The sequence below is a fragment of the Aspergillus caelatus genome (genome assembly GCF_009193585.1).
Source record: "Aspergillus caelatus strain CBS 763.97 unplaced genomic scaffold BDV27scaffold_144, whole genome shotgun sequence".
Classification (NCBI taxonomy): Eukaryota; Fungi; Ascomycota; class Eurotiomycetes; order Eurotiales; family Aspergillaceae; genus Aspergillus; species Aspergillus caelatus.
In genome coordinates this window covers 66,880-93,949 of record NW_022475407.1, presented here as the reverse complement: position 1 = coordinate 93,949, position 27,070 = coordinate 66,880, and the positions used below count along the sequence as shown (strand labels likewise).

Below are 27,070 nucleotides of genomic sequence, written 5' to 3'. Positions count from 1 at the left end.
TGCACCGGCCACTACCGGCCTTCCGTTTTGGGTTAAAATTAGAACCTGAGGCGCCAGAGATCTCAAACGCCCCCTGAAATGCCTACTCACTCACATTCAATACCCATCACAGGATTGAATGAGATGGCAAGAACAACTCAAAGATTGATTGACAATCATACCAAACGGTGCAATTTCCACGATCGTCAAATATCCCCATCATGACAACCCCCCACCCCTTTTTCATTCCCTTTCAGCCTGCCAAGCAGACCGGGTACCCACTTAAAGCCGTTGTCCCTCGCCTCCGACTCCTAGCCCATTTCGAATCCAGTGTCCTTGGCGAAGCGAACAACTGGATGCGCCCCGGCGACCTGTCACGACTCGAATGAGTGCTGCCTAATGCCATTTGTCTTGGCGAGGGAATACGATCTTCACCGTTCTTTGTGATCGTGAGGGAACAGAGTAGCGTTTTGAAAGCCTGAACCTCAAAAACAGTGGAAGACTTGATTAGTAACCCCCCGGAAGTGGTCAGTCACCTGATCAATTCCATTCGCCCCGAAGGACCAAACCAATCAATATCGACAATCCGAGGTGTCAGGACTCAGTAGACGTTTAAACCACATGAATGAAACTACTGGATTGTATGTTGCTTACGGAATGGGTAGGTTTCCTATGTTTCCTGTGATAGAGCTTTAGATGAGATCATCTGTCAAAGACAATGAGTTTCTAGCCACGGAGATATATATATGTGAGCCACGTCGGATGACTCCGCGGGAGACATCCCTACAGATATACCTAAATAATCAATCTCGGTCACTAGTATGAACCTCCCTCAGTGCCTACGAGGGAAATGATACCTATTTTCTACGGGGCACCGCCGCCCTTCACCCGGCAAGTCTGGGAATCATACATGACGGCGACACACCGGCACTAGGCAGAGCCTGAAAGGGATGATTAGGCATTATTATCCTGGGATCCTTTGTGTATTGGCATTCATTTACTTTTGCGCAGCCAAAGTCTATCCACACATGTCATATCTATGTTCGGTTCCGTCTCGCGTGCCTTGATGCGCCCTTCTATACGGCCGGTCGCCAGCGGATGGAAGGGGGTGCGCCAACAGCGGTGATCAATCAGCAAGTGGTGCACCACCTCACCAGCATCCTCGCAGAGCAACCAGGGGAAACAGAAACGCCATTAGCGACACGCGAAAACCAAAAGAAATCTCGTTCTACATGAATTTTGCCAGGTCATGTCGACAATCGAAAAGAAGGAAGAAAGAAAAACGGGTGGGGCATCGTAATGATAAAAAACAAAAAGCAACCGAGCGCACAACATCATTGAATTTGGTTCATAGGTATTGGCATCAGTCTGCATATGCGAGAGCTGTGTTCAATGATAATATAGAAAGAATATTAAGGATGAGGGAATAGCCGATGCAACGGGAGCGAAGCATTTACTGCTTATCAGCGGCGGGAGCTTCATCCTGAGCAGGAGCATCCGGCATCGTCTCATTCCGCTCTTCAAAGTTCATAGCAGCGGCCGCGGCCTTCTTGGCCTGCTCTTCAGCCGCACGCTTGGCTTCTTCCTCCGCGCGCTTCTTGGCGAGCTCTTCAGCCAGAGCTTGCTGGCGCTCGTCCTCAAGGGTCTCCTCGAATGGCTGCACAAGCTTCTTGATCTCCTGGAGCTTGGCAGCATAAACATCGAGAGTGGTGTCAGCACCGCCCTCATCATCGTACAGCCAGTTCTACACAATCAAAGTTAGCACGGGCACGGACTCTGAACAGACATGGCGGTCTAGCCAAAAAGGAGTATGAACATACCTCGAGCTCATCCAGCTTGTCATCGAAGGCCTGCTTCTTCGCCTCATCTTCGAGGAATCTTGCGTAGCGACCATATTTCCGGTCACGCATATCATAAATCGTGGTTTCAAGCTCGTTCTTCTTCTCGTCGGTCTCGGCGATGGTCTTATCATGCAGATACATGGCCTTCTCGCCCTCGATCCAGGCTTCCTTGACGGATGGCTCAATGGCAGGGGTGCCGGCGGAGATGGGCAGGTCACCCTTGCGAACCTGCTTCTTGACCTTGCGGGTCTTCTTGGGCTGCTCGTCACCCTTGGCATCGGTGTCCATGGCCTAAATCACATGTTAGTAAAAGAAAAGTGCATGCATTACGGTGGGGATCCAGCTTACATCACCATCCTCCTCGACGGGCTCCTCTACTTCCATGTCCTCGACGTAGTAGCCAGACTCGACGTTGAGGATACCGTGCAAGTTCAGGCGGGCCTTGAGCTTGCAAATCATGAAGTCATCGTTGGCATCGGCCTTGACGCCCTTGACGGAGAAGCGGCCAACCCAGGGGTTGGTCTTTCCAGGAAGCATCTCGGGGTTGGCGTAACGAGCTTCGAGATCGAAAGGCTGCTTGCGGTAGAAAGTGAGAATCTTGGTCGATGGCATGACATTGCCACGACCGAAGACGGTCAGGCTGGTATCCTCATCGGGGATATCTGCGGACTGCTCCCAGGTGAACTCGATGGGGTAGTTGACAATGTCGTGAACGGAGAAGTCACGGACACGGAAGACGGGGGAGAGGATAGCACAGCTGAAGGCACTACCACGAGCGATGGCCTCATCTTGGTTCAGGGTGAAAGAAAGGGTCTTGCCGAAGAACTTGGCAATGGCTTCCTTGATGGCAGGGACACGAGTGCAGCCACCAACCATCTCAATGCTGTCAATATCCTCGGCCTTGAGCTTGGCCTCGGCAAGGGCCTGCTCGATGGGAACGAGGACGCGCTCGAGGAGAGGCTGAACCATGGTCTCCAGCTCCTCACGCTTGACAATGGCGCGGACATCGACGTCCTCCATGAGGGACTCAATGCTCATGGGGGCAGCAGGGTTTGCTGAAAGGACCTTCTTCATCTTCTCAGCGGCGGCGAGGGTACGGGCCCAAGCCTTGGCGTTGGTACGGACATCGATCTTGAACTTCTCCTTGAACTCGTTGGCGAAATGCTCAGTGAGGGCAAGATCGAAGTTACGGCCACCGAAGTGGCGGTCGCAGGCGGTGGCCTTGACGTTCAGTTCACCCTTGCGGAACTCAACAATCGAAGCGGTGTAGTCGCTGTGTCCGATATCAACGAACATGACGCGGCGAGGCTTCTCCTCGGGACCGGGCAGATCGAGCTTGGTGATACCATATCCGAGAGCGGTGGCGGTGGTGTCGTTGATCAGTCTCAGCACCTTGAGACCGGCAATCTCACCGGCGTCAAGCATGGCCCGGCGCTGAATATCGGTGAACCAGGCGGGAACGCTGATGGTGACATCGGAAACGGGGATTTGGAGTTCGTTGGCGGTGATATCTCTGATCTTGGTCAGGTACATGGCGACCAGCTGAGTGGCCGAGAACTTCTGCTTCTGCTGACGGAAGTTGACCTCGACACCGGCCTGGCCATTCACATCGCAGAGGGTGGCAGTGTTGAAGCTCTGCTCGATCTGAACATCGGGGTCGCTGAATGAGCGGCCAATCAAGCGCTTGAGGTTTGCAACGGTGTTCTTCAAGTTGGAGGTCTCTCGTGTCTTAGCAGCCTCACCAAGATATCTACATTTGTTGTCGAATGAGACCAGGGAGCTGAATATCACACACAGTCAGTATAGGATCGCTAAATGAAGAGAACCATGCCGTCCAAGGTCGTTGTTGGCTGGGGTGGAGTGGGGTATTAACAGAAGGGTGGACATACGGAGTAGATCTGTTGGAAACTTCGTTGGTAATCTAAATTGAGTCGCACCGACAGTTAGTCTTTGAATTTCAATGGTCAAGAAAAACGGGGGGTTGATAGAAAAAAAAATAACATAAAAAAGGAAGCGCTGAAGGCGGGGAAGGCATGATACGCACAATGTCGATACCCTTATTACGGGCGACACCAATCTTGGTGCTCTGGGCACCGAAGTCGATTCCGACAACACTCATGGTGAAAAGGGATATAGGTGTGATAGGAGGAGGTAGGGTGGGAGGGAAGAAAAAGTGATGGAGGAGAAGGAGGAGGTGTAATGGATGGGAAGTGGTATCACAAAAGTTAGGATGAAAAGATTTGGGGAGCGAAGAAAGAGGGCTGGAGGGGGAGAATTTGCACGTTGAAAAGCGCCACTATCGGGCGGTGATGCAAACTGTGGCTCAGGTAAGAAAATCGAAAAAGTAAAAAAAAATTTAAAAAATTTAAAAAATTTAAAAAAATTCCAGACGTGGGCTTCTCTCGCTGGTCACTTGAGATCCACTATCAACCTTTCTACTGCGTAGTTTTATACGATCAGATCAAAACCGGATTTAAAGGAGAAAAGACGAGGGGAAGGAAGAGGTGGTATGAATCTATATATAGGATGAACCCATTCCTTTCAAGAATTCCAATCCTAGTCATCTGGCGATACCTCATGCTTTCCCCAAGCCGTAAAGCACAGCACAACTCCGTTTGGGCTCCGATGGCGCTGACCTTTGGAACCTTCGAGCGCTTACCACTCGATTCTTCCCCCGCTCACCGCCTGTGGTGGGCCAGGGCAATATCCTTGACCGCCTTCCGCGGGGTTTGCTTCTTCTCCTTCTTCCGCTTGCTTCTTGCCTCAAGCTCTTATCGATAATCCACCACTCAGAGATTTCACGGCCCCGGGGTACGCCCATTGGGTGCCTGAGAGTCTTGGCCACCCCCGGCCTTCACGTAACAGTTACCTAATGTCACCCCAATGATTGGAGAATTAGGAATCAATTTCTCCAAAAAGGTACCGTTTGCTACTCATGTGCAGCGGCTACACATGTGCCCGATGAGTAATGACCTGTCTTAATCTCTCAATAGTCACCGACTATCGGCAGAGGAGGACAAAGGAGAACCGGTGAGATAATGATATCCATTGTAGGCCGGCATATCTAGAGTATGGTCAAGGGGACAGGACCTCAAGAACACAAGGTAAGAATATAGCAAAAGAAGAATGACTGTATTTATCCAACACCCTCCAGAGCTTCTCTCTCTCCCTCTCTGATTAACATACGTCGTAAACTTGTCCCACCTCCCAACCTCCCAACGGTATCCAAGATGCGAAAATGTCGTGCTATGATGGCCCTCATGGAAAATGGACCCCCGCCCACCGACTCTGTCCTTGTGATGTCACACCATGTACTCAGGGCTCCTTGACTGTGATGCTTGTCTCGGTGTCTTTTGTAGGCGCCGAGCCCGAGACGGTCGAAGACTGCGATGATTCCCCGTCATTATACCTAGCTCAACTGACTGTTGAGCATATGCAGACTGCGGCGCTCCTTGAGGCTGCCTGAGCGGCATGCAGTGAACGGTGTCATCTCTCAGTACGGAGACAAAGGCAGGGGCACCTCGAGATTGCTCCGATGCAACATGTGTCACGGGACCATTAGATTGTAGCCTCGCTGAGCCTTGCGTATGGATATCGCCATCGTCGGGGTCCGTGGCGAATTGTTGAAGAATACTTGTGAGTTCTTGCGCTTGGAAAGCCATTAAACGCTTCGCTCGATCTTCTTCGTTCCTCAAGCTCTCCACGTCCAAGGGTAACGATATGGAGTTGCTGCTAGAGTCCGTGACCACAGAGTCAGAAGAGCATTTCGGATGCAAGCCGATTCGAGGAACATCCAGGGGCGAGGTCGTTAGACTAGCAAGTGGTACCATCGCCTCATCATGATTGGCAAAGTAGCTGCCGCAAGGCCCTGGTAACCCAGAAAGACGGCGATCGATCTGTTCTGAAGCGCGATTGGAGCACCCTTTCTTGTCGGCCTTGGCTCGAAAGGTATCAACCATGACATTGAGCTCATCACCCTGCGCTCGAGCCTGCTCAACAGCTTCCTCGGGCGATGTATGCTCATCGGCTTTTGCAGCGTCAGCTCGTGGCCCTCCCCAGGTTCGCTGTCCCGCGGTGAAAATCCCATACACCATATATAACCAATTAAAGAATGGGTTGAGAACGAACATCAGCGGATACAGCCAGGCTTTGTATCGCTTCAATCGGATCCCGAAATAGAACATGAGCACGTAATTCAGCCCCAGCGATACCGCGATGAATCCAACGGGGAGATCTGCGACCCGACTGGATGTTGTCATGAGGGCAATCACCTGAACGAAGAAGAGTAGAGCAGTTGTGCGGATAGTATTCTGCATGAGGCGGACCAAACACAGGAAGGGATACCGCCTCCACAGTCGGACGTCTGTCAACATGCATGCCTCGTTTGTAATGTAGCCAAGGAACCATCGGCGTCGTTGCTTCAAGAGAGTGCGGAAGGTCTGGGCCGCCTCCGTTTTGCAGAACGCGCTGGTACACATTTGGATCTGATAGCGCTCCTTCGCCCCGATCATAAAGAGATGCGTGAGCCACCGGTCTTCCCCCAAGTGGCATTTGGCATAGTCAAATAGATCTTCGCATTGCTCCGCTTTGTCTGCAAAGTAGTGCTTCGCCATCTTTCGAAAAGCAGAAAATCGCAGGATCGTCAATGCGCCGGGCAGACAGGTCACAGCGCCGCACCCCGATTCCACAGAACGCTCGAAAAGCTGGCCATGAATGTATTCCAAGTCTTGTAACAACGTGATGAGACTGTTCTTTTCTGTAGTTGACGTGATGATCCCAGTCATGGCTAACATGCTATGTTTACTCCCCGGTTTCAGCTCCATATCATACATAAAATTCTGCAGACACAGTCGGTCCAGGATGCAATCGGAATCGATGAATAACATAAAAAGATCATCGTGTTTCCTGTTGTACTCTTCATATACTTGACTAATCAACTTGAATGTTAACTTCTGGCAATGTCGCTTGCCGCCATGCTTGAATCGAGACAAGGTGATCCTAGCGCCCCTATACGTCACATCTATACTCTGCGGATAAGTATCCAGGGAAATCGGTATTCCAAGATGGTGGATCACTTGAAGGTAGGGCTCGTCAATATTGACCCCATCGTATGATAAGAATACATGAATACAATTCGATGGGTAGTCACTATCGACAACCGAATTGATCGCTTTTATCAGGACTGCAGGGTTCTCCTTATATACCGGCATAACAATCACAGTCTTCGGTGCCGTCCGGTCGTCCAAAACATCCTTTATTCTCTGCGTTCTTCCGATGGAGCTCGTGACCAGTCTATGAACGCAGAACAACCAGGGGATGATGAGTAAGGCTGAAAACGTCCAAAATGCGAACCACTGGAGGAATGTGACGAGCTCCGGAGGGTAGTTCTGAGTGAGTTGAGGCGGTAAGGGGAGGGTGACAACCATAATGGGGAGAAAAATTCCCCTGTACCGATCAGTATGCTCTAGTCGCTCATACTTTCTCGCAGTGTGTTTCATGGCCCAACTTACCTTAATAAGGTGAAGATTGTCATCATTGCCACAGCAAGGACCTTGATACTCCAGTGCTCGGCTTTTCGGAACACCTTTACGAGACAATATAAGAATGCAGCGAGAAAGAGAAACCATTCCACAAAGGCTGCCAGCATTAACGGACCAATAATCGATACGCAAACTATCTGTATACCTGTTAAATGTGGTGTTCGCATTTGTATTCCCAAATAGCCCGACTCACATCTTTCACTGTCCATGGCCTGGGCACGCCCTGATTGACACTCCCCGCCATAGCACAACGGCGTCCGAGATAAACGCGGTATCGCTGGCTCAGTGTCGTTAGACCGCGGGGTGTCAAAAATGCTCAGTTACTGCTCACTAAATGTTGTACCAGACGAAAATTGAAGCAATCGCATGTGTGTAGAACCGCAACGGGGGCCTTTTATTGTGCAGATCGTCGCCAATCGAACAGCGACATGGCCGTTGTACGTAGCTTTTTGTTGTCAAGTTGTGGATTGCAGTGGTACAGTTGGTCGCTTTCAAGTTGCCAATCTCTGTTTGTGGCCAATCTCGTTTGCAGTCGAGTACAGCAGGCTTGCTCTTAAACCGATGGCATTCTTCGTCGCATATGTGAGACCTCAGGCGCGAATTTGGGCTGGTTAGCAATACACTCTATTGGAATGATACCCTTATCCACCAGAACAATACGGACTCTATGCATGTCGAGAACATAGGGCGAGTGTAAAGAATGAATGGAAAATCATGATCGTAGTCCAGAAGAGGAAGGCGCAGATTTTAGGTGTGGAGTGAATGTGTAGTACCACTGTGCGCCTGAGGCAATGACCCTCCTGCGATACCCCATGACAACTACAGTCACGCTCCCCAGGATTTGTACGGGAGAACTCCATTGATTTGTATTTGATCAAAGTCAGTACAGTTATGTCCTAAGCCACCGGCAGATACCTTCCATCGGGGTCATATCCAACAGATGATGACATACACGCTGTACAACATTAAGACGGGAGCTAGAGACTGTGATCTAATGAAATATCGGGCAGAATATCTCTACGCAAAGATAGCTTGTCCAAATTCCAGGCGTGTCGACACTCTCAGTAGTCACAGAGGTCATTGGCGACAAAAGTCGGATTAAAGCTGGGCTGTATGTTCAAACATATCTCCGCTCAGATGGCCTCAACTCCATTACTAGTGCTCTGGTGTCAATACTGACGAGATAACATTCCAGGAATTATATACTATATACATCCAAATATCTAAAACAGCACCGCAATTCCATCACGATAGATCAACGTTAACGTTAACAAAAGGTACAACCCTCACCACCCCAATCAAACCATTATCAACCGGGTCTGGACCCGACCCCTCAAGCTTGGGTAATGAACCAGCCGAGTAAAGCTCATCCAACATAGTCCGAATATAGTTCCACATAGTCGATGGTACTTCCACAGTCAATTTATTCTCCCCGGAGACAAGATAGGCACTGAGGTCGAGCTTCGGCGCTTGGAAGTCGAAAGCTGGGAGTCTGTGGCCGTTAACATATACACGGGCTGCGTTTGTGGTTTGCGGGAGGAACAGGTAGGCGCCGTCTGCCGTGTTGGTTGTCGGGGGCCATGATATGGTGGTGGTGTAGTAGCCAACTCCGGAGGCGTTGGCGATGGCGGGGATTTCTTGCCAGGATATGAGAGAGGTGAGCTCGTGGGTTGTGTTGTGCTTGACTGCAATTATTGATGCGTCGGATAGATTGTCTGGGCGTTCCCAGTGTTCGACTGTCAAGGTCCAATTGGTGAGCTGGTATGCTGGGGCAGGATCCCTGGTTGTTAGTTGGGATATGGTTTTCCCGTTGGATAAGCCCAGGTTCTGGTCGGTTGAACTGGATGAGACGTGCAGTTGGACATTGTTGGTTTGATTGCCGTAATTGTAGCCAATTACTGAGGAGGGTACCTGAGTAGCATGGAGTAAGGTATTGCTAGGCTTGCCAGTGAAACCAATGATAGCTGTTTGATTCGCGGCCAGACGAAGGGGCACCACGGTTTGGCCAGACCTTTGTTGGTACTCAAGAACGGGGGTTCGACTCCCAGTCCAAGGATCGAAGAAATATGGGCGCTTTGTCGTGGCAACACTTAGGTTACCCGCAGTATCCACTGTATCGCCCAAGACGAAAAGATAGTCGACCCCATCAGCGTCAGAGTGCCATGTAGAATACCATGTGCCATTAGCCTGCACTTGCACCCGCGGCGCAATGCCTAGCGATTGCAGCTTTCTGGATGCTTGACCATAAGATACAATGTGGATGTTATGCACTTCTTGCAAGGAAGATATCTCCTTCACGAGACTATCTGTGTTTCTATCCCCTGTGTAGAACGCATTTGGTAGCCCACCAGACAGAATTACAGGCAAGCCATTACGAGCGAACTTCTTGATATCTCTCACTGCATCGATGGTGAGGTTGCTTGAGCTGGGAATGATCATTGCACGGAATCCCGGACCATCAGGAGCAAGCGTGCCATTCCTAACACGAGCCTGCGGTAAAGCAAAGTTATCTGGCGAGAGATAGACGTATGTGAATCCTACACATTATTAGCATGCGAAGCTTATTCAACATCTAGCATCAATATAGCCAACTTACCTTCCTCAATTAGATCAGTTTCGTTGTAAATTGTGCCGAACTGCGCATCAGTGGCTGAGGCCTTGTTATAGATGACTACGTCCAATTTAGGTTGTCCCTTCTGCTGAGTATATTGCAACCGAGCCACATAGTTCAAAGCCTCCGAAAAGCCATGGTTCCAGGAAGGCTGCTTTTCAGAGTACAATTCGGAGAACAGATAGTGGAATGGTATATTACCCGGCCACGTTGTACCGACATAGTTTCCGGAGAATGTCTGTCCGTGAAGGACGAACTGGTTGACGCCTCCAGCAACAGCCCGAGCGATCTCCCACAGAAGCGCTGTAACTGGATGCTGGAATGCCTTGTTGATGACTGCACCCATTTCGTTGGAGATCACACGTTTGCCGGCGAGAGCAGCGGGTCCAACGAATTGACGATACCCGTCGATGCTGTCACTGAACGCCAGGCTTTCACATTCCGGTGCATTCACGTCCGGGACATTTGCCAGTACATCGAGATTCAGGTTGTAGCCCACTTGGGAAGAGTATTGTAGATTCATGTCATTCACCCATTGTGTCAACCCCTGCAAGTATGCCCGGTACCCCTCTCCTAACGCAGCCCGATAGTCGTTGATGTACCCGTTGCCCTGATCGGGGGTATCCAACAGACACTGGATAGTACCAGGAGCAGTCGACTGTACACCTATGTTGTTGTTCTTGTAAATTATAAGTGGAAGATATTTTTTGATGCTGTAGCCATGCTTCTTCTGGAAGATGTTAGGAAGACCCGGCGTCCAGGAGACATTGGACGTGATCTCCATGCTATCCTCCCAGCCTGCGCCTAGTTAGCCTCTCCTTTTTATTTGATAACTGAGTATGACCAACTTACCATAATTACCTACCTCGACAAGCATCTGTTTGATCTCGTCTTCAAGGATATACTGATCCCAGAATCGAGTAACAGTTTCCGCACCCTTTGCACTGAAATGGTCCACGGCATAAGATCCACCATTAAAGATTGTCCCCGACACGTTAAAAGTACTTGGTATATTTTGATGCAACGTCTGATGTTGGTAGAACGCAAAAAGCCTATAACTCTGGCCGCCTGCCTTAGGAAAACTCAAACTAAGCTCTCCTGTGGATGTAACGTTCTGCGACCAATCCTGCAGAGTTGAGTTCTTTAACACATACTGTACAGCACTGGGTTGAACTTCACTGCCAGGAATCAAGCTGGTTGTAGGATTTGAGATATTTCGACTCGATAACACTTGAGCTGAAACGAGTGCTACCAGCTCCCCGGTACCCCAACCAGGGAGCTGTCCTTGAAATGAGCCATTCAGAGGGACACCGACCGAGACTGTAGACTATATGCATGTCAGAACGCGTAATTCTATTCTTTGTAACGAAAATACCTACTAAGTCCCACTGGAGCCCTTCATCTTCAGGACTCGCTGGTACGCCTTGTCCCTGATTCGGGCCCAAAGGAAAGTCCATCACCAAACCCGCATCTTTATGAGCCTGGAGGGCAGCTTTGAAGATATTGACAAACGCGGGCGTACCAAATCCATAGTTTACCCAATCTGCTCCCGGAACAGTACTACCGTAGTCAAAATAAGGAAGAAACTCCACGCCTCCAGCGCCATTGACACCGGCATCCTTGATGTTCTTTTGAACAATAGTCGAATCTACACTGGCATCTGGAAGCCAATAACGAAAACGAGGACGAATTCTAGCGGCGGGATTCTCGAATGTGCCATAGTCGATCTTCGCTCCTACTTGGTCATCGACTGCCAGCCCGTACTGTGGGAGCAGCAGGGCTGCCAAACAAAGAATGCGTGTCTGCATTTTTGAAGTCCTGGGCTGTGCCCTGGATTAGGAGAGAACAACTCCCTATATGAATATTTCTCCATCTTAGCCCAAGGTTGTGGGTTATGAATGGGCCGGCAAAAACAGCCCCGAGATGGTGATCGTCATGCTCGGAAAACCCGAGCGTTGATCTACAATTCTTCTGCCTGGGACCAGCGCAATACAGCGTCATTTTGTCCCTAGCTTTTCTCCACATTCCGAGCAGGAAGTGGGGTAAACCGATACCATTTTAGTCAGGAGAGTGAATTGTGGGGAAACCCGGGGTTTCTGCAGCTTGCTAATGCTGAACCGGACTATCTAGCACCGAGGTTGTGAATTCTATTCCAGATACTCATCATATTGTTCGTGTTTGACAGGAGTTGCAACTTGCATCTAGAATATTAGAAAGTGGCTAATATCTGTGGTGTTCTTGCTTTGCAAAAGACCTCACAACACTTGAACCCGAGGAACCTTGACGAGAGGTACACTGGCGCAGCTCCGTACGTCTGTTCACTCAGTCTTTCAAGTGAAGACAATGTTGGCAAAATCATTCTGGCTTCTGCCCATATACCACATAACTGAAGTCAAAGTCAGCCGAAAGTTCACAAGTCGACAAGTCGTTGCACTTACAAATTATGCTGTGCCTGTAGTCGAGGGTTTCTGAGATCCTTCCTCACATCAGCCAGAAATTCCCGTAGCTCTTCTGGTTGCCAGCCCTTCATAGCTGTGAATATTCGTAACGACATGCCATCCAGTCCGTCATTGAATTGATGGTAATTAAGCGCTCCTACGGTTTTCTATTGCAAAGACACTATCAATCAAAGGGTTCCAAATGCCCTTGTCATCGAAGGAGACATCGTAACGCATACCAGTCTTTTGTCTTTTGGCCAAACACCCACCGGCACGGGCACGACCTTCTGTTGTACATTGGTAAATCCGGCATCCTTGAACCACTGTTGTAATTTGGGCCCGGGAGAAGGTTCGAGTCCAACAGACCTCAGGCCTTCAATGCTTTCAGTACACCACTTATCTAACGGACAGCCGGTCTTGAACTCCCCGTTAGTCGTGTAGAATTGCATTTCGAAATCTTGAAACTCCACCCAGCCTCCTGGTTTAGTGAACCTATTGCCGCATCAGTATCCGTATAGGCATGCAGACATATAGCCCAAGAATATACCCATATCATACTTGAATGTTTGGCGTAGTAGATTTGGCCAGTCTTTGATCGCTCCAGCAAAGTAGCGAGCATGTATATAATCGAACTCCGAGCGGTAATCCCAGTCATTCTCTACATCATCCACTTCAAACCTTACATTAGGGGGCACCCTGTAAGTTATTCGGTTAGTTTAGATGTTTCGCCGCTATGGATGGCATAGTCTCACATACATAGTAGGCTGTATAGGGCTAAGATCGTTTCCCAAAACCTGCACACAAAAGCTCAGAGGTGCTCAATTCAAATCTAGGCCTACCAAAGGCGCGATCTCACCTCTGTTGAAGGATACAAATCCCCTAAATAAGTTTAGGGTTAGCATAAAACCATGAAAGGAATACTCAGAGAAGCAACCATACCCATGTCTATAGCCCAAATCCCTGTGCCGGTTCCTAAATCCAGAATCTGTTCGACATCGGGACTAATCGGTGCAAGGTGGAGTTTGTTGTTGCAACTGAGAGTTAGAATATGATGGAAAAGATCGAGTCGGCCTTTCTCTTCCTGTTTGGTCTACGTAAGCAGTTTTCCTGTCCTGCTTCTACGCTGCGTAAAGCATAACGTACATCATCATTCGGGAGATAGTAATCTACCGATATCACCGCAGTTTATGATTAGACGGTGCTAAGGCAGAACACAGGAAGCATGGCTTCTTCAGCGACTCACTCTCATCTCTGTACGCGTGGTAACGGCGGCCGTGCTCAAATTTGTACGCGAAGACACTCGAACTTAGGCTTGTTGTGTAGCTCGAGCTATTCCGCCCGATGTGTTAACATCAACTCGCCTAAATATTCGTTTTGGACTCACCATTCAGCTTCATAAGAGAAGCCTTCCGCATCAGACGACACCTATGGGTAAGGTTAGAGAGCTGCGTGTCTTACATAAAGTATCGAGTAGATGCTCACATCGTCTGCCTCAACATATTCATGAAGCGGCAATTGCGGGGAAGTAGAAGTAACTTCTGTGGACTCTGGGTCGTTGTGGGTAGCCATTATCACAAAATGTAGCCTAGCTACACAGCAAGAATCTCGAAGAGGCTAACAGAAGACAGCATTGTTCCCTACTCATGGGAGGCTGGTATGCTCTTTTATTTCTTGACGCAATGCGTCTGTGGAGACGGGATGTGCCGTCGCCGAAACGTACGTTGATCATGCACAAAGCCCAAAATGTGCACGCAGCATCCCAGTCCTCCTTTGGTAGTAGCCTGAGGCTATAAGTATGTTAATGGCAGGCAATACTAGGCCTTTCGCAAGCAACTTGCTAAGGGGTGTTGCGTGCGGAACATCCTAATAGTGTCCATTGTGACTTCCAGGACTATAATTAAGGCTTGAATTTTGAGTAAGGCTCAATTTAGTTGTTAACAATCGATAAGTACTTTTGGACAAATACCTGTAGAAATAGAGACCCCTGTCGGAATCGAAGTATAACGTGAGTGGTAAGGGTAAGGACTTGCATCCTAATCTGCATATTCCGCCTAGTCACGTAACATCGTCGCTAAATCCTTTCAAAGAGCCAAGGAGTCGGGGCACCACTTCTAAATCCTGATTCACTGCTACATGCGACGTTGTATGCGCATATCAAATCCCGCTTCCTTGGGATGGATAATCTAGGCGGTGGGTTACCATTTTCGCCATGGTTCACTTAACCCGTCAATAGCCGTTATCACTGTCAAGAGATTCGTTTCACCTTTTTTGTTTTTCCTGCTCTGTCTCGCGCACTATGATATTCAAGCTGGAGGCAAAAGTTTTCATTGTGGCACAGCGAGAGCTCACTATGGATTTCATGGCGCAAATCATGCAACCAACGCAGAGCGTCGCCCCGCTTCCATCAATTAACGTGGGCCTTCGCGTGCATATCACTTGACTGTCTTGATTAAACGAAGCCACCAAAGTCATCATCGTAATAATATACTCTTACCTGGGCAGGGATTTCTGAGGGGGTGAAGGGTGAAATCACGTATGAATGATGCCCATCACAGCGATTCTGAGTTTTAATTGGCATTGATGGTATCTTGAAGTACTGCTAGAGTACCAGAGTACGTAACAGTAGCGGGCGTGAAAACAGCTTAGTTTAAATCATGTGAGATACATTTTCAATTAAGTCAAACGGGTTCTATGGAGGGGATGTTGGTAACGGCGAACCAAGTTCTCATACTACAGAAAGCTACATGAATAGCATATACGCTAAAACTCTCCAGAAGTAACAAAGATCCAATGATCTTACATCCCATTCAAAGCAAGCCCCCTCCGCCTCGATCGGATGTACTTGCTAACGATTCAGCAAGACCGTCAAGCTCCTCGCAAAGCTCCTCGCGATCGTCACACTTTTGAGCTGTATCGTAGTCGATCAAAACAGCTCTCGAGTCGGTCATTAAGAAATTAAATGGATTGGTGTCACCATGTCGAGTCCCCAGGGCATGCAACGGCGACAATGTATCCCAACAAGCCTCGAGATCATCTAAAACTGCATGTCGTGCATTGGAAATTCGTTCCATCAGGAACCCGATTACGCGACCATCTTCGACCAGATGACCCAGAAATCGTGGGCCAATGTCGTGGTCTTTTATCCACTCGTATGCTGTTGTCTCGCTCTCCATGTATCGAATCTCCCAGTGGAAGCGAGCAAATTTAGCGACAACAATGGTGTCAAATCCCGGACATTGAACCTCGTAGATGCCAGTCCGAAGCCTCTTTCCCACTTTTATATCTGAATAGTCAACCGAGTACTCATGCCATTGATTTTTGACACCCGGAAATGTGTTCCGGACGGCACGTGCGAAATATGGCTTCCCGGTGCTCTTGCCTTTGGCAATTAACCCATCATTCCAATCATCAGGTGGAAATTCTGGCAGTAGAGACCTTAGAGATGGGCCAAAAGCCATTTCCGTGGTGGAGAAAATGTTTCCCTCGATGGTAAGGTACTTGATACTTCCATGGACTGAGAATCGGAAGAAACTAAGGTCAGTTTCATCGATTTCTGCCTGGAGAAGCTGTGCGTTTCCGATGGAGAGGGTCATCGCGGCTCGTTGTATAAAACTTGACAACTGAAAACAGCACCGGCAAAGAAATTTGCCAGCTACTCTACAACATAGTAAGGTGACAGTCTACTTTCTATAACCAGTCCAGGGGCTCCCTTTGTCCCTTGCGTACAACGTCTATGTTACACCAGAGCCAGGGCGCCAGACATGGTACCCGATAGTTGCGGTATGTAAATTGCATCGCATGCTAACAGAAGAAAAATATAAGAGGTTACTGATGTAGATTCCTTGAAAGCCAGCAGTCGCAGTCCCTAACACAAAAACATCTCTCACAAGAAGTATACACTCCATATGAGGGAATGCAAAACCAAACAGGCGGGATACAGAGCGGTCACAGAACAGGCGGCAGAAAAGACGCGCCTTTGTTTGCACCATGCCCAATCAGGACAACCAGGTACGAGTCCCACAATAATTCATGCGCCACATGACGGTTGGGTATTCTCGAATGGATAACGTGCGTTGAAAGGTGCGAATAACTCCGAAACAGTATAACTGAGGGGGTCTGCAATCAATTCTTTCTCCCCATACTTTCCTTTTGGTCATTACACCCGTAAACTATTACAACTTTGTTCACTACAACGAAAATGTCCATGACACCGGGTTCGAAATCCAGGTCGTCTACCCCGACTGTATTCGAACAGCAGCGGGAGGAACTGGTGAGAGAGATCGCCGTGGTAGGTTATACAATCTCGGGCAGCTCATGGTGGCTTTAGCATCGAGATAAGCTTACTGAATTGAGCGATCTGCACAGGGTATGGAACAAGTCCTGCAAAACATCAACCGATTGAACCGAAACCTAGAAAGTATCGTTGCAGTAAGTTCTACCTTCCAGCTTCCTTGTACATGTAATTGGCTAAGTCCAACTGCATAGGTGGGCAATGAGTTTAGCTCTGTCGAAGCTCTCTGGTCTCAATTTGAGAACTTCATGGGACGACCGGAGGAAGAGAAGGCCGAGAGTGGTGTGAAGGAGAAAGAGGAGCCTCATGAAGACCAGAGCGAGCTGCATGAGCAGGGACTCGCCAATGAGAGAAGCGAGTTAGACGGTTAAGATATGAGACATGATCCAGAATGTGTTCGGTGCATGGCTTGGTGTATTGGAGTTCAAATATGGGCGCGTACTGTTTACTCTCTATCTCTAGATTATATAGTATCAATTTACAGGACAGAAACATCTCTCGGGGTTCACAGTGTTTTTATATTCAGTGACATGGGAGACTCAGCGCCAATAAACACCCACCCCATGCATATGACATAGTGGTCCTCGGACCGGATTCGTGACAGACATCATGAGGAAAACATGCCAATTTGAGAAATCAAGAAGGTCACAGACAAATAATAGTAGACATAAAGGAAGGGTAATAGTGTTTCATGGAGACAATCATCAAGGAAAAACAGGTATAGCAACATGGAGAAGTAAACTCAAAAGGCCGCCGTTAACGAAATATTTAGAAAAGCACATAATGGGTTGGACCGCGTAGGCCATCCTCTCCAGGTCGTATCCAATTCATATCACGTACAAGGAGAAGTAAACCGCCGAAGCAACCAGGCTTCTTTCGGCGGGAAACAGCAACATGTCAAACAAAAACAAGGAAGGGGGGGGGGGGGAGCATGGGACACGTCGAGACAAGAAAAACGATCTACAAGATCTTGCATGTACGCTTCTTGACCTTCTTAGGACCACCGCCACCTCCAGGAGGTTTGCCACTGGTACTATGACTTTGACGGTTGTTCCAGCTAAACTGTTCTTCGGCCGACACAACAGTGTCAACAGCCATTTCGAAAACCCCGTCCACACCGCGCATTTCCTTGCTACTACATTCAATGTATGAAGCATTCATCCGCCGAGCCACTGCCTGACCTTGCTCTGGTGTCACTGGCGTCAGTCCTTGAGTTTTAAGGAGTTCAATGCAAGTCCTCTTGTTGCGCAAATCGGACTTTAAACCAACCAGGATGATTGGTGTCGTGGGGCAGAAATGTAGGACTTCGGGGTACCACTATATACAGTCAGTGTCATGTGTCATATAAGGAACTCTAAGAGGACATACCTTATCCATCACATTCTCTAGAGATGCGGGGCAATCAATTGCAAAGCAAACGAAGAGTAGATCAGTCTCGGGATAGGATAACGGGCGCAAACGGTCGTACTCTTCCTGGCCTGCAGTATCCCAGAGGGCAAGTTCGACCGTCTTCCCTGACGCTCGATGGATGGTTTGCGTGATGTAGTTCTCAAACACTGTCGGAACGTATTTCTAGTCCAGGTCAGAATGGCGGTCGGAAAAGGCTGTTCAGTAGCATTCGAGCAAGAATAAAGAGTCTTACTTCCGGAAAATACCCTTGCGAGTAACTAATTAAGAGACAAGTCTTTCCACATCCACCATCTCCCACCACAACGAACTTTTTCGAGTATGCGGGTGGTTGAGTGATATTCGTCGCTTCCGACATTCTCCCACTTGAGATGCTGGTATTTGTGCTGGCAGTTCCATTGCTCACTCGGACGCTCTGGCTGCGCCCCCTGCTGTGCCGGGGAGTGGATGAAGGAGGAGGTGTTTTTACCGAATGACGTCGTGACACTGCATAAGGCTGGTCATCGTACATATGGCTCGACATGATGGCGGAAGGCGGAATGCTGAGGTTCAATTAGGAGATTTTAGGAGAACGTGGTGCTCAGCGGCGCCGAAAATGGAATTGTCCTTCTGATCTATTGCTTATAGATAGATCCACTGCCCGTTTTAACGGTTTCCCGGAAATTTTCAGTTTCCAACGGTCGATAGGTTCTGTGATAAGGTGAGGATGATGGAGATGAAGGCTGTTGAGAAAGATGACGGCAAGAAAATAACAAAAAAAAAGAATTCGAAGATCGAGAGCAGCAGTCTAGGTTCTGAAAAGAAAGCAAGAGACGTCGAGTTTCACGATAGTCGTGGTAGTTCGATCAAGTAATGGCAGGTGTGGCGTGGCCGCCGCTCCAGCTGACATGAAACTCGATGTTTACGGGCCGAAGCGCTGCCATGGCAACCACTTGTTCAGGCCATGACGCAGTCAAATCAATATCAATAAAATAAGTCCACACCCAATCCATTGAACCTTTTTTTAGCACAACGTCACTCGATCGATTGAATCAAGGAATTCCTAGCATGTGGTCTGGACCACATATTACAAACTCCTTGATCTTCTTGGATTTCTTCCAAGGTCGACCCTATCAGTAACCTTGTTCTCATTCTCCCGTGCCCTAAAAGCGGCTCCGATCTCGAAGGCTGATTTCGCTTAGTGTTTCGATTGGCCCGCGATCATCGATTATGCAATCTAGACACTGGCCAATATCTCAGCCTAGATTAATCCCTTGCGGGTCTTGGCCAAATAGTATGCCCCTGCCAGACGACTGGTATGTGCTTGAAGGACAGCAAAACGCTGGATCCTTCGACCCTCCCTCGCAAAGCGTTCAGCTGTCATCTGTCCGCACAGAGACGAATCATGCACGGCTACCGTCGTAGAAATTTCTTAACCAATCCTATTGTACGCATGTATCCAATTACCCAATGTCCCCACACTCCTGCCACTTGTTGCAATGTAGTATCGTCGTATTAATGTGCGTGGCTTATTCCGGCATCAACCAACTCGAATTCGCCCGACGATCGTCACGTACTCGTACTTAGTAGCCTGAAAGAATACGCTCGAGACCAGAAGAAATCGAAGTCTATCATCACGTCGTATTTCGTTACCCAATGAGTGACATCTACAAGCGACTCCTTTTCTCTCGCATTTGCTGAGATGATGCCCGGCTATTATGGTTCATGAATACTATATAATTTGCCTTTAAGGATGTCTGCTTTATCGGAACCAACTTCCACGTCGATCATTCAGTCCGAGCCTGTATCAACATAGTTCAGCATATTGAGTCTGGTTGTTTTGACATAGTATAACTCATATTAGCTTTATTTTTATAATCATAATACGAACAAATATTACTTACGGCACAAGTTCACTATGGTCTGTCCAAAATCTCCTAGAAAGCAACCGTTGCATGGGAACAACTTGAGCGTGAGAATAATGGCTATCAACTTCATTGAACAAGTTGTTACTATTCAGATTGTTATTTTATTTTTCTATTTTATTTTTAATTTAATTTCTTGTAGTGCAACATGACCGATGTAGTAGCTCAGTGCTGAAAAAAGCACAGATGCCTGTGTGTCTGTGTGTGTATGGATAGAATATATACAGTGGAGAGTTGGGCGTCGACGAACATAAGTTTGCTCTTAGTTTATTTTTATTTTTATTTTGCTTCTGCGTTTCAATCTACCGAGGCTCATGAAAACTGATCATAAGCCGACCAATAATGGGAAAGTAAACACCCGTTCAATTGGATTATTCTACTAATCCACTTGAGCATACTGAGTTCTCTAGATCAATGCAGAAAGGGAGCATCCGTAGGAACTCCGGAACCAGATTTTTTTCGGCGATTCTTCATGTTCCGTCTTCCGTTGTCAAAAAAGCCTCATTTCGAACGATAGAAAAAAATCACTAAAGAAAGAATTACCCACTCCGTACTCGTATCGGGCCAATTAGGGGTGACTAAGCACTAACCCAGCATCCTACTTTGTATTAGTAGCAATTTTACTCCCCCCGTGCTATTCAAGTCGCATTGACCGCCCGAGAACCAAACCGCTGGATAACGCGGGACAATCTCCCCGACTAATCCAAATTGACCTGCTGCTGTCTTCCTCTTCCCCCTGATCGAAACCGAGTGGACAAGGGACAATTAATGAAAATTTTGCACATCTCGTGCTTCCGAATGGTTCTCTCACGAAACTGTCATCGGCGTTGAGACATTGAACTGAGCAGATCGTGGGATCTATGGGGAGACCGCAACGATAGCGTCACCCTGATTTGAACGGCCGTCTGCAACATGAACAAGGGACCAAATGGCACACCAGATGCTGGGCTGAGAAGCCTTAATCATTGTGCGTCGTAATTCCTATTTGACCTGATGGTCTTTCCGTGCGTCAACATACTAACGGTCCGCTGGGAATAGATCGCAACCAGCTCCCATCCTGGCGGTACTGGCCACGACAGAAACTTCTCCCCTTGGTGCGATATGAGACCCCATATCTCGCCTGGTTGCAGGAGAAGGTGCGAACTCCGGCCCTAGATTCCTATTTCGCATTCACGGCCAATCTCGGAACGCATACGTTTTTCATGGTTTTCTTGCCTATACTGTTCTGGAATGGGTATACAAGCTTAGGGCGTGGGTATGTACATGGGCCCGATATAGTTCAGAGTGCGCTGAGCTGTGGACCGCGTGATCACATTGGCTAAAAAAATATCAATTGGTTAGGATGGTGAATCTTTTGGCATCTGGAGTCTTCTTTAGCGGTTTCATTAAAGACTTGCTTTGCCTCCCACGCCCGCTATCGCCTCCGCTACAACGTATTACAATGTCTGGTTCCGCTGCGTTGGAGTATGGGTTTCCCTCTACTCATTCGACAAATGCCGTCTCGGTTGCCGTATACGCACTGGCTCTCCTAAACATGCCTGATTCGACCTTGAGTCCTGCCATCAACGTGTTTCTACAAGGTATCACTTACCTCTATGTCATCTCGATTGTATTCGGCCGACTGTACTGTGGTATGCACGGGTTTTTTGATGTGATCATTGGATGCTTGCTGGGCAGCTTGCTTGCAGTCATACAATATGCCTACGGGACCGCCTTCGACGAGTTTGTAGTCTCGGCTTCCGGGAAACAGATCACGCTGGTGGTATTGGTGATCCTCGCTCTTGTTCGTCTTCACCCGGAGCCCGCCGATGACTGTCCTTGTTTCGACGATAGTGTTGCCTTCGCGGGGGTGATACTTGGGTTGCAAGTGGCTTATTGGCACGTAGCGAAAACGGACATCACATGGGATGACCCCGTCCCCGCCACTGTTCCGTATAGGTTTAACGATTTAGGGGTGTTGAAGACGGCTATGCGCCTCATCTTAGGAGTCGCATTGATCGTTGTGTGGAGAGAGGTTATGAAGCCCTCTCTTCTCCGTGTACTTCCCCCGGTCTTTCGTGGTCTGGAAAAGTTGGGTCTGTTACTCCCTCGACGATTCTTTACCGCAGCGTCGTAAGTCAGGTCTTGTCTCCATCTAATACCGATTTATCAGCTCACGGTTGAACCAGGCAATACACCAAAGTTCCCACGCAACTCAAGGATCATGAAGTGTTCCCAACCTTTTCCGAAATCCCGTCCATTTTTTCGAACATCCGTCACCCCCGACGACGAGCCATTTCAGTCGGCCCACAGTCGGAAGCTGATGCCTACGAAACCCTGGCCTACCGGGAAAAGCGCAGACGAGAGAGCCTGTCAAATAGCAACCGAACGTCGCCTCTGGCAGAAGAGGATACTCAGCAAGACATCTCCGACGGACAATATCCTCACCTATCGCGCAAGCGCTCCAAGCTCCATGAATATGAAACCATGATGGGAACCGGTAACCCTCGAATCGCAACTGGCGTTGATGGTACAGAGGCGCCTCCATTGACGGAGCCATTCCCTGATTTGGTTCCTGACCCCGAGCCGGACGAAGAAGAGGTGTTTGCACGGATTAAAAAACCTCGTGTACGATACGATGTGGAGGTAGTTACGAAGCTGGTGGTATATTCCGGTATGTGATTCTTTCGTTTCTACCCTTTTTGAATCTTGGACTTACGCTGGCTAGGTATTGCTTGGATTGTGATGGAGGGAGCTCCTTTTGTCTTCGACAAAGTTGGCCTTGCGCCGATTTAAAGCCATCTGAAAACTAAGCTGAGAGTGAGGTTTAGTTCAGCTGGCTGAACGTCACGAGTCATTATTATTTCTGTACCATAGCTGGCCTTCAAGTGTACATATATGACTTTGATGCGTTATGTATTTTTCCCCATGTTTTTCTTTTTTTTTTTTTTTTTCTCCATTCGTTGGTGTGGTCGCGTGTTGAAGAGAAATTAGGACTCTTGACCGAGGTTCGAATTGATTAAGACCTGAATTATATACAGAGGGGTAATTGCCAGAATATTGAAATTGCATCTCTAATGGTAGGAGAGCTGTTCTCGATACACTTGTGAGCTACTAGTACTTGTAGATCGATTTGATTGTGGTTCGCAGAATGATCACGTGAAAGTCCAAAAAGGGGAAAGCGTGGTTAAGCTTCGGGGCGTCTAAACCATGCCGGGAACTACTTTAACTTCTTCCCATCAATTCACTTCTCCAGATTGCGCGCCGGTAGGAAGGCTCGTTTTGCGCCTCTCCAGCCTGCCATTTGTTTATCAAGGGGAGCACGCTCATGGAGCTGCCATTCACTCTAGCGACTGTCGCGACTTCAACAAAAACCATGGCAATCACCCATGGCCAGTAATTGCGATCCCATCTGTTTTGCTTTCCCCCTCCCTCATCTCTTCACCACTTCAACCCATATCTTCCTGATACTCTTTCTCTTCATCACCATCTTTTGCCTTCTCACTACACGATTTTCTCGCTTACAACGCGCTTCAAAATCTTCTCCGTTGATACCGGTACCTTTTCACAATCGTCCGGATTCCAAATCCACCATGGCTGGCGTATTCTCGACCCAGCAACGCGTGATGGAGGACATGACCATGAGAAACATGAGCGTAATGGATACTGAAGACACTAGTATGGGGGCGGAAGAACAATACTACGACCCCATGGATATCAGCCCTCTTCCCTCAAACGAACCGTCACAGACCACCGCCCAGAACCTCCCTAGACCTGATTACTGGGTTCACTTTACTCCCCCAAAAAGCGGTGGTGTGCCCAAAGCTACCAGACTCGACGGAAAGCCGGCGACACGAGCTCCAATAATTAGACCGTTGACGCGATTCTCACCGCAGGCGCGAATCGACCCATCGACTGGCCGCTTCAAGCAGCAGTTCATCGCGCAGCCTTTTCTCCGAGATACTTTTGCCTCGAACAACATAATCGGCCATTTAAACAACAAAACCAATGCCTTCACCTCGATCAACAGATACAGCTCTCACTCGAATAACGTACTAAAGTCTCTGTCTAATAAGCCAGTGACTATCGGAACAAGCGTTCCCACCACACGTGATTCGTCTTTCAATAGTCTTTTGACCACCCAGTCCATTTGGGACCGCAAAACTCCTAGTTTTGAGTCGAACACATCGATTACCACTGCGACATCTTTCAACTCTCGGAAGAGATCAGTCGACGATGGTTTCAATGAATCGACTCACCGGGTTACCCCCGAGACGGATAGCCCGTCGAGCAAATATCGACGCGTTAGCGAGGAAGGGTTCCCAAATTCCGCGATCACAAGCAAGGCAGAAACCCAGAAAGCTGAAGCGCTATCAACCCACGCTGCGCATCCTATCCAGGAACACACCGTGCCGACCGCTACATTTCCCGTTCGCCACGATGCTTCGACGCAATCCCAGTACTTGACCGCTCCTGTCGCACTCGCGGCCGAGAGTAATTTCTCTACCCGCGAAAACGTTTCTGGCCAAATTGGTCATTCCAGCCCTGCTGATGCCCTCATTCCTGGTGGATGGCCTGAGCAGCCTTCCCACGATAATTTATCCGCCACTGCAACATCTAATGCTCCTTCCGTCAATGATGTATTGCGCGTAGGAGAAGACCCTCTCATGACGGGTGCACTTATCGCGCCATCTCTTACCACCTCACTACCTGGTCCTAGTGGCTCGAACACCGCTACTGATGAATCTGGTAATGCGGACGATCAGCGGATGCAAGCGATTGACACTCTTGACAGCAACCTCTACAATAGACAGATCTCACATATGCTACGCCCGTACTGGGCAACATGTTACGCCATTGTCAAAGGCGCCTACGCTGCGTCGGGAACTGTCAAGAACGTTTTTACTAAGACTTGGAATATGATTGGGCAGCCCGTGGTTGACTACGTACAACATCGTCGCCGTCCGCAGCCATCCCGCCGCTCTCCTGGCCTCAGAGCTTCTCCGTCACGAGCTGCAGCACTTCGTCGCCTCCCCGAGGAGCAGAGACGCATGATCAGAGACCATGAAAGGCGTAGGCAGAGAGGTTACCCCACAGTGCAAAACCTTCCTTTCCCAGATTTGACTCTGGACATTCCACAATCTCCGACCATTGGGTCTTCACCTTTCATGGAGATGCCAAATGATTCTTTCGTCATGTCACACGCCGCAATCTTTGAGAGGGATCCTCGACAGCGCGGCAACCGTTATCCTGAGAGTACAGGACACCGCTGGACTAATAGAAGATTCAGCAAACCGACAGGCGTCCAGAAGTCCCCGCAGGTCAAGTCTATGAGCCCTAATCTTAAGCGCCGGTTGTGGCCAGGTAGGAACCTGGAGCGTGGCAAACGCGAACTTGCGCTACAAAAAGCATGGAAAACAGGGGATTTCAGCGAGGTCTTGAAGGACCAGGGATCCCATGTATCCACCCACATTGGACTTTCCCAACGCACCGAACGTCTAGGCCAGCCCGCGCCAAAAGAGGGGCCGAAGCCGAAGCCGAAGAAGCGAGTGCGCTTCAAGGATCCGATTGAACAGTTCATCCCGGAGCCTACTCTCCCTGACCTTGCTCCGTACCTTCATCCCACGTCTCCCAACGTCGAACGTGTTTCTGCTAAAAAAGCATACAATGAACAGAAGGAGAATGTCCCACCAATTTCTAGGTCGGCGGTAAAGACTGACACTGAAGATGAACTGATTGGATTTGGAGGACATTGGTGGGAAGATCAGATTGAGTATCCACTTGGACGACCCGTCTCAGCCGTGAGCCTCTTTTACCCCGAAGCGAAACCGCTTCCGCCCGGCCGGACGGAGTCTGTCTATGCTGAGGAGTGGAGAAAGATCGAAGAGGAGGAGAAGCGTAAGCAAACCCCAGCACGAGTTCGTGTTGAAGGTCCAGCTGTACGCCCTCTTTCAGGGGAGTGGATGAGCCGAGTGTCCAATGCCATGGCCACACACAGCAACCGCCGCATCGCCACTACTCTGTCCGGTGACCCGCTGACGAAGAAGGATCTGTCTACTTGTTTTACTCCCATGGCCTGGTTGAACGATGAGGTTATTAACTCATACCTTGCTATAATCGTCGACTATCTGCGCCGCACGAATCACAACAACGGCCGTGGTGACAAACCCCGGTTCCACGCTTTCAATACTTTCTTTTTCTCCAACATGCGCGACAAAGGCTATCAGTCTGTCCGACGCTGGGCCAATCGTGCCAAGATTGGCGGCGCGTCTCTTCTTGACGTGGATACCGTGTTTGTTCCAGTGCACAACAGTGCACACTGGACGCTTATCGTGATCAAGCCATTGGAACGCACCATCGAGCATTTTGACTCGCTGGGCTCACTCTCGCACCGGCACGTGGGAGTGATGAAGGATTGGCTCCGTAACGAATTGGGCCCTCATTACCTCGAGGAGGAATGGCGCGTCCTACCGTCTGTCTCTCCTCAGCAAGACAACGGTAGTGATTGCGGAGTATTCCTTTTGTCTACCGCAAAGGCGGTGGCCATCGGCCTCGAGCCACTATCCTATTGCGCGCGGGACATTGTCTTGCTGCGCAAGAAGATAGTGGCCGAGCTGATGGCCGGCGGGCTGGAGGGGGATTTTGATCCGGCCTCCGGCGGGGAGGTGTTGCTCTAGAGCAATTCCCTCCCGGTGGAGGAGGAAGACCAAACCATCAAGGTTGTATTTTGTTGTCTTTTGTTCTTCTTATTTCCTTGATTTCTTGCATTGCGTGGAGTTTGGAGGTTGTGAGAGTATGGGATGGATATATTGTAAGAGTTCGTTTTGGGATCAGCAACGGCGTTTGGCACATGTACGAGTGATACCCGTCAGTTGAAGCAAAGCTCCTGACATATGACATTGAATTGGGTCTGCTGGCGAAAATCGCTTTTGATGCTTACATGCACATACAGCAATGCGACATGTGGATGGATTGAAATAAAGACATGGACATGGTTGATTTGAGTGCTAGATATCTGTGGATACAATGTAGACCAATGTGAATATCTGCAAAGGCACCGTGCCTTCATTGTAATGATGT

General features: G+C 48.9%; 9 protein-coding genes across 9 annotated transcripts; 3 read left to right on the top strand and 6 right to left on the bottom strand.

Annotated features, from left to right (window-relative positions):
- Positions 1–903: 903 nt before the first annotated feature.
- On the bottom strand, positions 904–4,273 carry hsp88 (Hsp70 chaperone Hsp88). Its single transcript, XM_032067680.1, has 5 exons — positions 3,865–4,273; positions 3,710–3,741; positions 2,169–3,600; positions 1,800–2,111; positions 904–1,723 (listed from the first exon to the last, which is right to left on the bottom strand). The coding sequence occupies exons 1-5, from the start codon at positions 3,937–3,939 to the stop codon at positions 1,433–1,435; spliced, it is 2,142 nt and encodes a 713-aa protein (XP_031925457.1). The 5' UTR covers positions 3,940–4,273; the 3' UTR covers positions 904–1,432.
- An 849-nt stretch (positions 4,274–5,122) lies between these two features.
- chsD (chitin synthase D) lies at positions 5,123–7,569 on the bottom strand (the record flags this gene model as incomplete). The annotated part of the gene is made up of 3 exons (XM_032074156.1): positions 5,123–7,265; positions 7,331–7,493; positions 7,554–7,569. The coding sequence occupies 3 exons, from the start codon at positions 7,567–7,569 to the stop codon at positions 5,123–5,125; spliced, it is 2,322 nt and encodes a 773-aa protein (XP_031925456.1).
- Positions 7,570–8,527: 958 nt separating this feature from the next.
- BDV27DRAFT_19001 (uncharacterized protein) lies at positions 8,528–12,232 on the bottom strand. Its single transcript, XM_032075954.1, has 4 exons — positions 11,351–12,232; positions 10,824–11,298; positions 9,957–10,769; positions 8,528–9,897 (listed from the first exon to the last, which is right to left on the bottom strand). The coding sequence occupies exons 1-4, from the start codon at positions 11,777–11,779 to the stop codon at positions 8,606–8,608; spliced, it is 3,009 nt and encodes a 1,002-aa protein (XP_031925455.1). The 5' UTR covers positions 11,780–12,232; the 3' UTR covers positions 8,528–8,605.
- Positions 12,233–12,326: 94 nt separating this feature from the next.
- Positions 12,327–13,978, bottom strand: BDV27DRAFT_159852 (class I SAM-dependent methyltransferase; the record flags this gene model as incomplete). Its single annotated transcript, XM_032072943.1, has 11 exons — positions 12,327–12,357; positions 12,410–12,576; positions 12,649–12,901; positions 12,968–13,105; positions 13,166–13,203; positions 13,266–13,288; positions 13,349–13,490; positions 13,553–13,575; positions 13,653–13,738; positions 13,794–13,834; positions 13,892–13,978. The coding sequence occupies 11 exons, from the start codon at positions 13,976–13,978 to the stop codon at positions 12,327–12,329; spliced, it is 1,029 nt and encodes a 342-aa protein (XP_031925454.1).
- Positions 13,979–15,204: 1,226 nt separating this feature from the next.
- Positions 15,205–16,331, bottom strand: BDV27DRAFT_131646 (uncharacterized protein). Its single transcript, XM_032067679.1, has 2 exons — positions 16,259–16,331; positions 15,205–16,189 (listed from the first exon to the last, which is right to left on the bottom strand). Exon 2 carries the CDS (start codon positions 16,000–16,002, stop codon positions 15,217–15,219), a length of 786 nt encoding a protein of 261 aa, XP_031925453.1. The 5' UTR covers positions 16,003–16,189; positions 16,259–16,331; the 3' UTR covers positions 15,205–15,216.
- Positions 16,332–16,462: 131 nt separating this feature from the next.
- Positions 16,463–17,209, top strand: BDV27DRAFT_131645 (DASH complex subunit DAD1). Its single transcript, XM_032067678.1, has 3 exons — positions 16,463–16,697; positions 16,775–16,837; positions 16,895–17,209. The coding sequence occupies exons 1-3, from the start codon at positions 16,608–16,610 to the stop codon at positions 17,069–17,071; spliced, it is 330 nt and encodes a 109-aa protein (XP_031925452.1). The 5' UTR covers positions 16,463–16,607; the 3' UTR covers positions 17,072–17,209.
- Positions 17,210–17,599: 390 nt separating this feature from the next.
- Positions 17,600–18,933, bottom strand: BDV27DRAFT_131642 (Rho4-like protein). The gene is made up of 3 exons (XM_032067677.1): positions 18,343–18,933; positions 18,069–18,272; positions 17,600–18,017 (listed from the first exon to the last, which is right to left on the bottom strand). Exons 1-3 carry the CDS (start codon positions 18,628–18,630, stop codon positions 17,661–17,663), a joined length of 849 nt encoding a protein of 282 aa, XP_031925451.1. The 5' UTR covers positions 18,631–18,933; the 3' UTR covers positions 17,600–17,660.
- Positions 18,934–20,681: 1,748 nt separating this feature from the next.
- Positions 20,682–22,917, top strand: BDV27DRAFT_131641 (PAP2 domain protein). The gene is made up of 5 exons (XM_032067676.1): positions 20,682–20,978; positions 21,050–21,266; positions 21,353–22,123; positions 22,180–22,664; positions 22,719–22,917. The coding sequence occupies exons 1-5, from the start codon at positions 20,924–20,926 to the stop codon at positions 22,784–22,786; spliced, it is 1,596 nt and encodes a 531-aa protein (XP_031925450.1). The 5' UTR covers positions 20,682–20,923; the 3' UTR covers positions 22,787–22,917.
- Positions 22,918–23,393: 476 nt separating this feature from the next.
- On the top strand, positions 23,394–27,043 carry BDV27DRAFT_131640 (SUMO protease ULP1). The gene has a single exon (XM_032067675.1). The coding sequence runs from the start codon at positions 23,584–23,586 to the stop codon at positions 26,665–26,667; it is 3,084 nt and encodes a 1,027-aa protein (XP_031925449.1). The 5' UTR covers positions 23,394–23,583; the 3' UTR covers positions 26,668–27,043.
- The last annotated feature ends 27 nt before the right edge of the window (positions 27,044–27,070 follow it).

Bases quoted from the DNA above. Each gene is read 5' to 3' on its own strand.
- BDV27DRAFT_19001 (XM_032075954.1), bottom strand. From the start codon at position 11,779: ATGCAGACACGCATTCTTTGTTTGGCAGCCCTGCTGCTCCCACAGTAC. The intron at 11,299-11,350 runs GTAGGTATTTTC...ACATGCATATAG, and splicing joins AAGGGCTCCAGTGGGACTTA to TCTACAGTCTCGGTCGGTGT. The intron at 10,770-10,823 runs GTAAGTTGGTCA...AACTAGGCGCAG, and splicing joins TGTCGAGGTAGGTAATTATG to GCTGGGAGGATAGCATGGAG.
- BDV27DRAFT_131645 (XM_032067678.1), top strand. From the start codon at position 16,608: ATGTCCATGACACCGGGTTCGAAATCCAGGTCGTCTACCCCGACTGTA. The intron at 16,698-16,774 runs GTAGGTTATACA...CGATCTGCACAG, and splicing joins TGGTGAGAGAGATCGCCGTG to GGTATGGAACAAGTCCTGCA. The intron at 16,838-16,894 runs GTAAGTTCTACC...CCAACTGCATAG, and splicing joins ACCTAGAAAGTATCGTTGCA to GTGGGCAATGAGTTTAGCTC.
- BDV27DRAFT_131640 (XM_032067675.1), top strand. From the start codon at position 23,584: ATGGCTGGCGTATTCTCGACCCAGCAACGCGTGATGGAGGACATGACC.
- hsp88 (XM_032067680.1), bottom strand. From the start codon at position 3,939: ATGAGTGTTGTCGGAATCGACTTCGGTGCCCAGAGCACCAAGATTGGT. The intron at 3,742-3,864 runs GTGCGTATCATG...GACTCAATTTAG, and splicing joins GTAATAAGGGTATCGACATT to ATTACCAACGAAGTTTCCAA. The intron at 1,724-1,799 runs GTATGTTCATAC...TTGATTGTGTAG, and splicing joins ACAAGCTGGATGAGCTCGAG to AACTGGCTGTACGATGATGA.
- BDV27DRAFT_131646 (XM_032067679.1), bottom strand. From the start codon at position 16,002: ATGACCCTCTCCATCGGAAACGCACAGCTTCTCCAGGCAGAAATCGAT.
- BDV27DRAFT_131641 (XM_032067676.1), top strand. From the start codon at position 20,924: ATGAACAAGGGACCAAATGGCACACCAGATGCTGGGCTGAGAAGCCTT. The intron at 22,124-22,179 runs GTAAGTCAGGTC...CGGTTGAACCAG, and splicing joins CGATTCTTTACCGCAGCGTC to GCAATACACCAAAGTTCCCA. The intron at 22,665-22,718 runs GTATGTGATTCT...TACGCTGGCTAG, and splicing joins GAAGCTGGTGGTATATTCCG to GTATTGCTTGGATTGTGATG.
- BDV27DRAFT_131642 (XM_032067677.1), bottom strand. From the start codon at position 18,630: ATGTCGAGCCATATGTACGATGACCAGCCTTATGCAGTGTCACGACGT. The intron at 18,273-18,342 runs GTAAGACTCTTT...GACCTGGACTAG, and splicing joins CGCAAGGGTATTTTCCGGAA to AAATACGTTCCGACAGTGTT. The intron at 18,018-18,068 runs GTATGTCCTCTT...GACTGTATATAG, and splicing joins TAGAGAATGTGATGGATAAG to TGGTACCCCGAAGTCCTACA.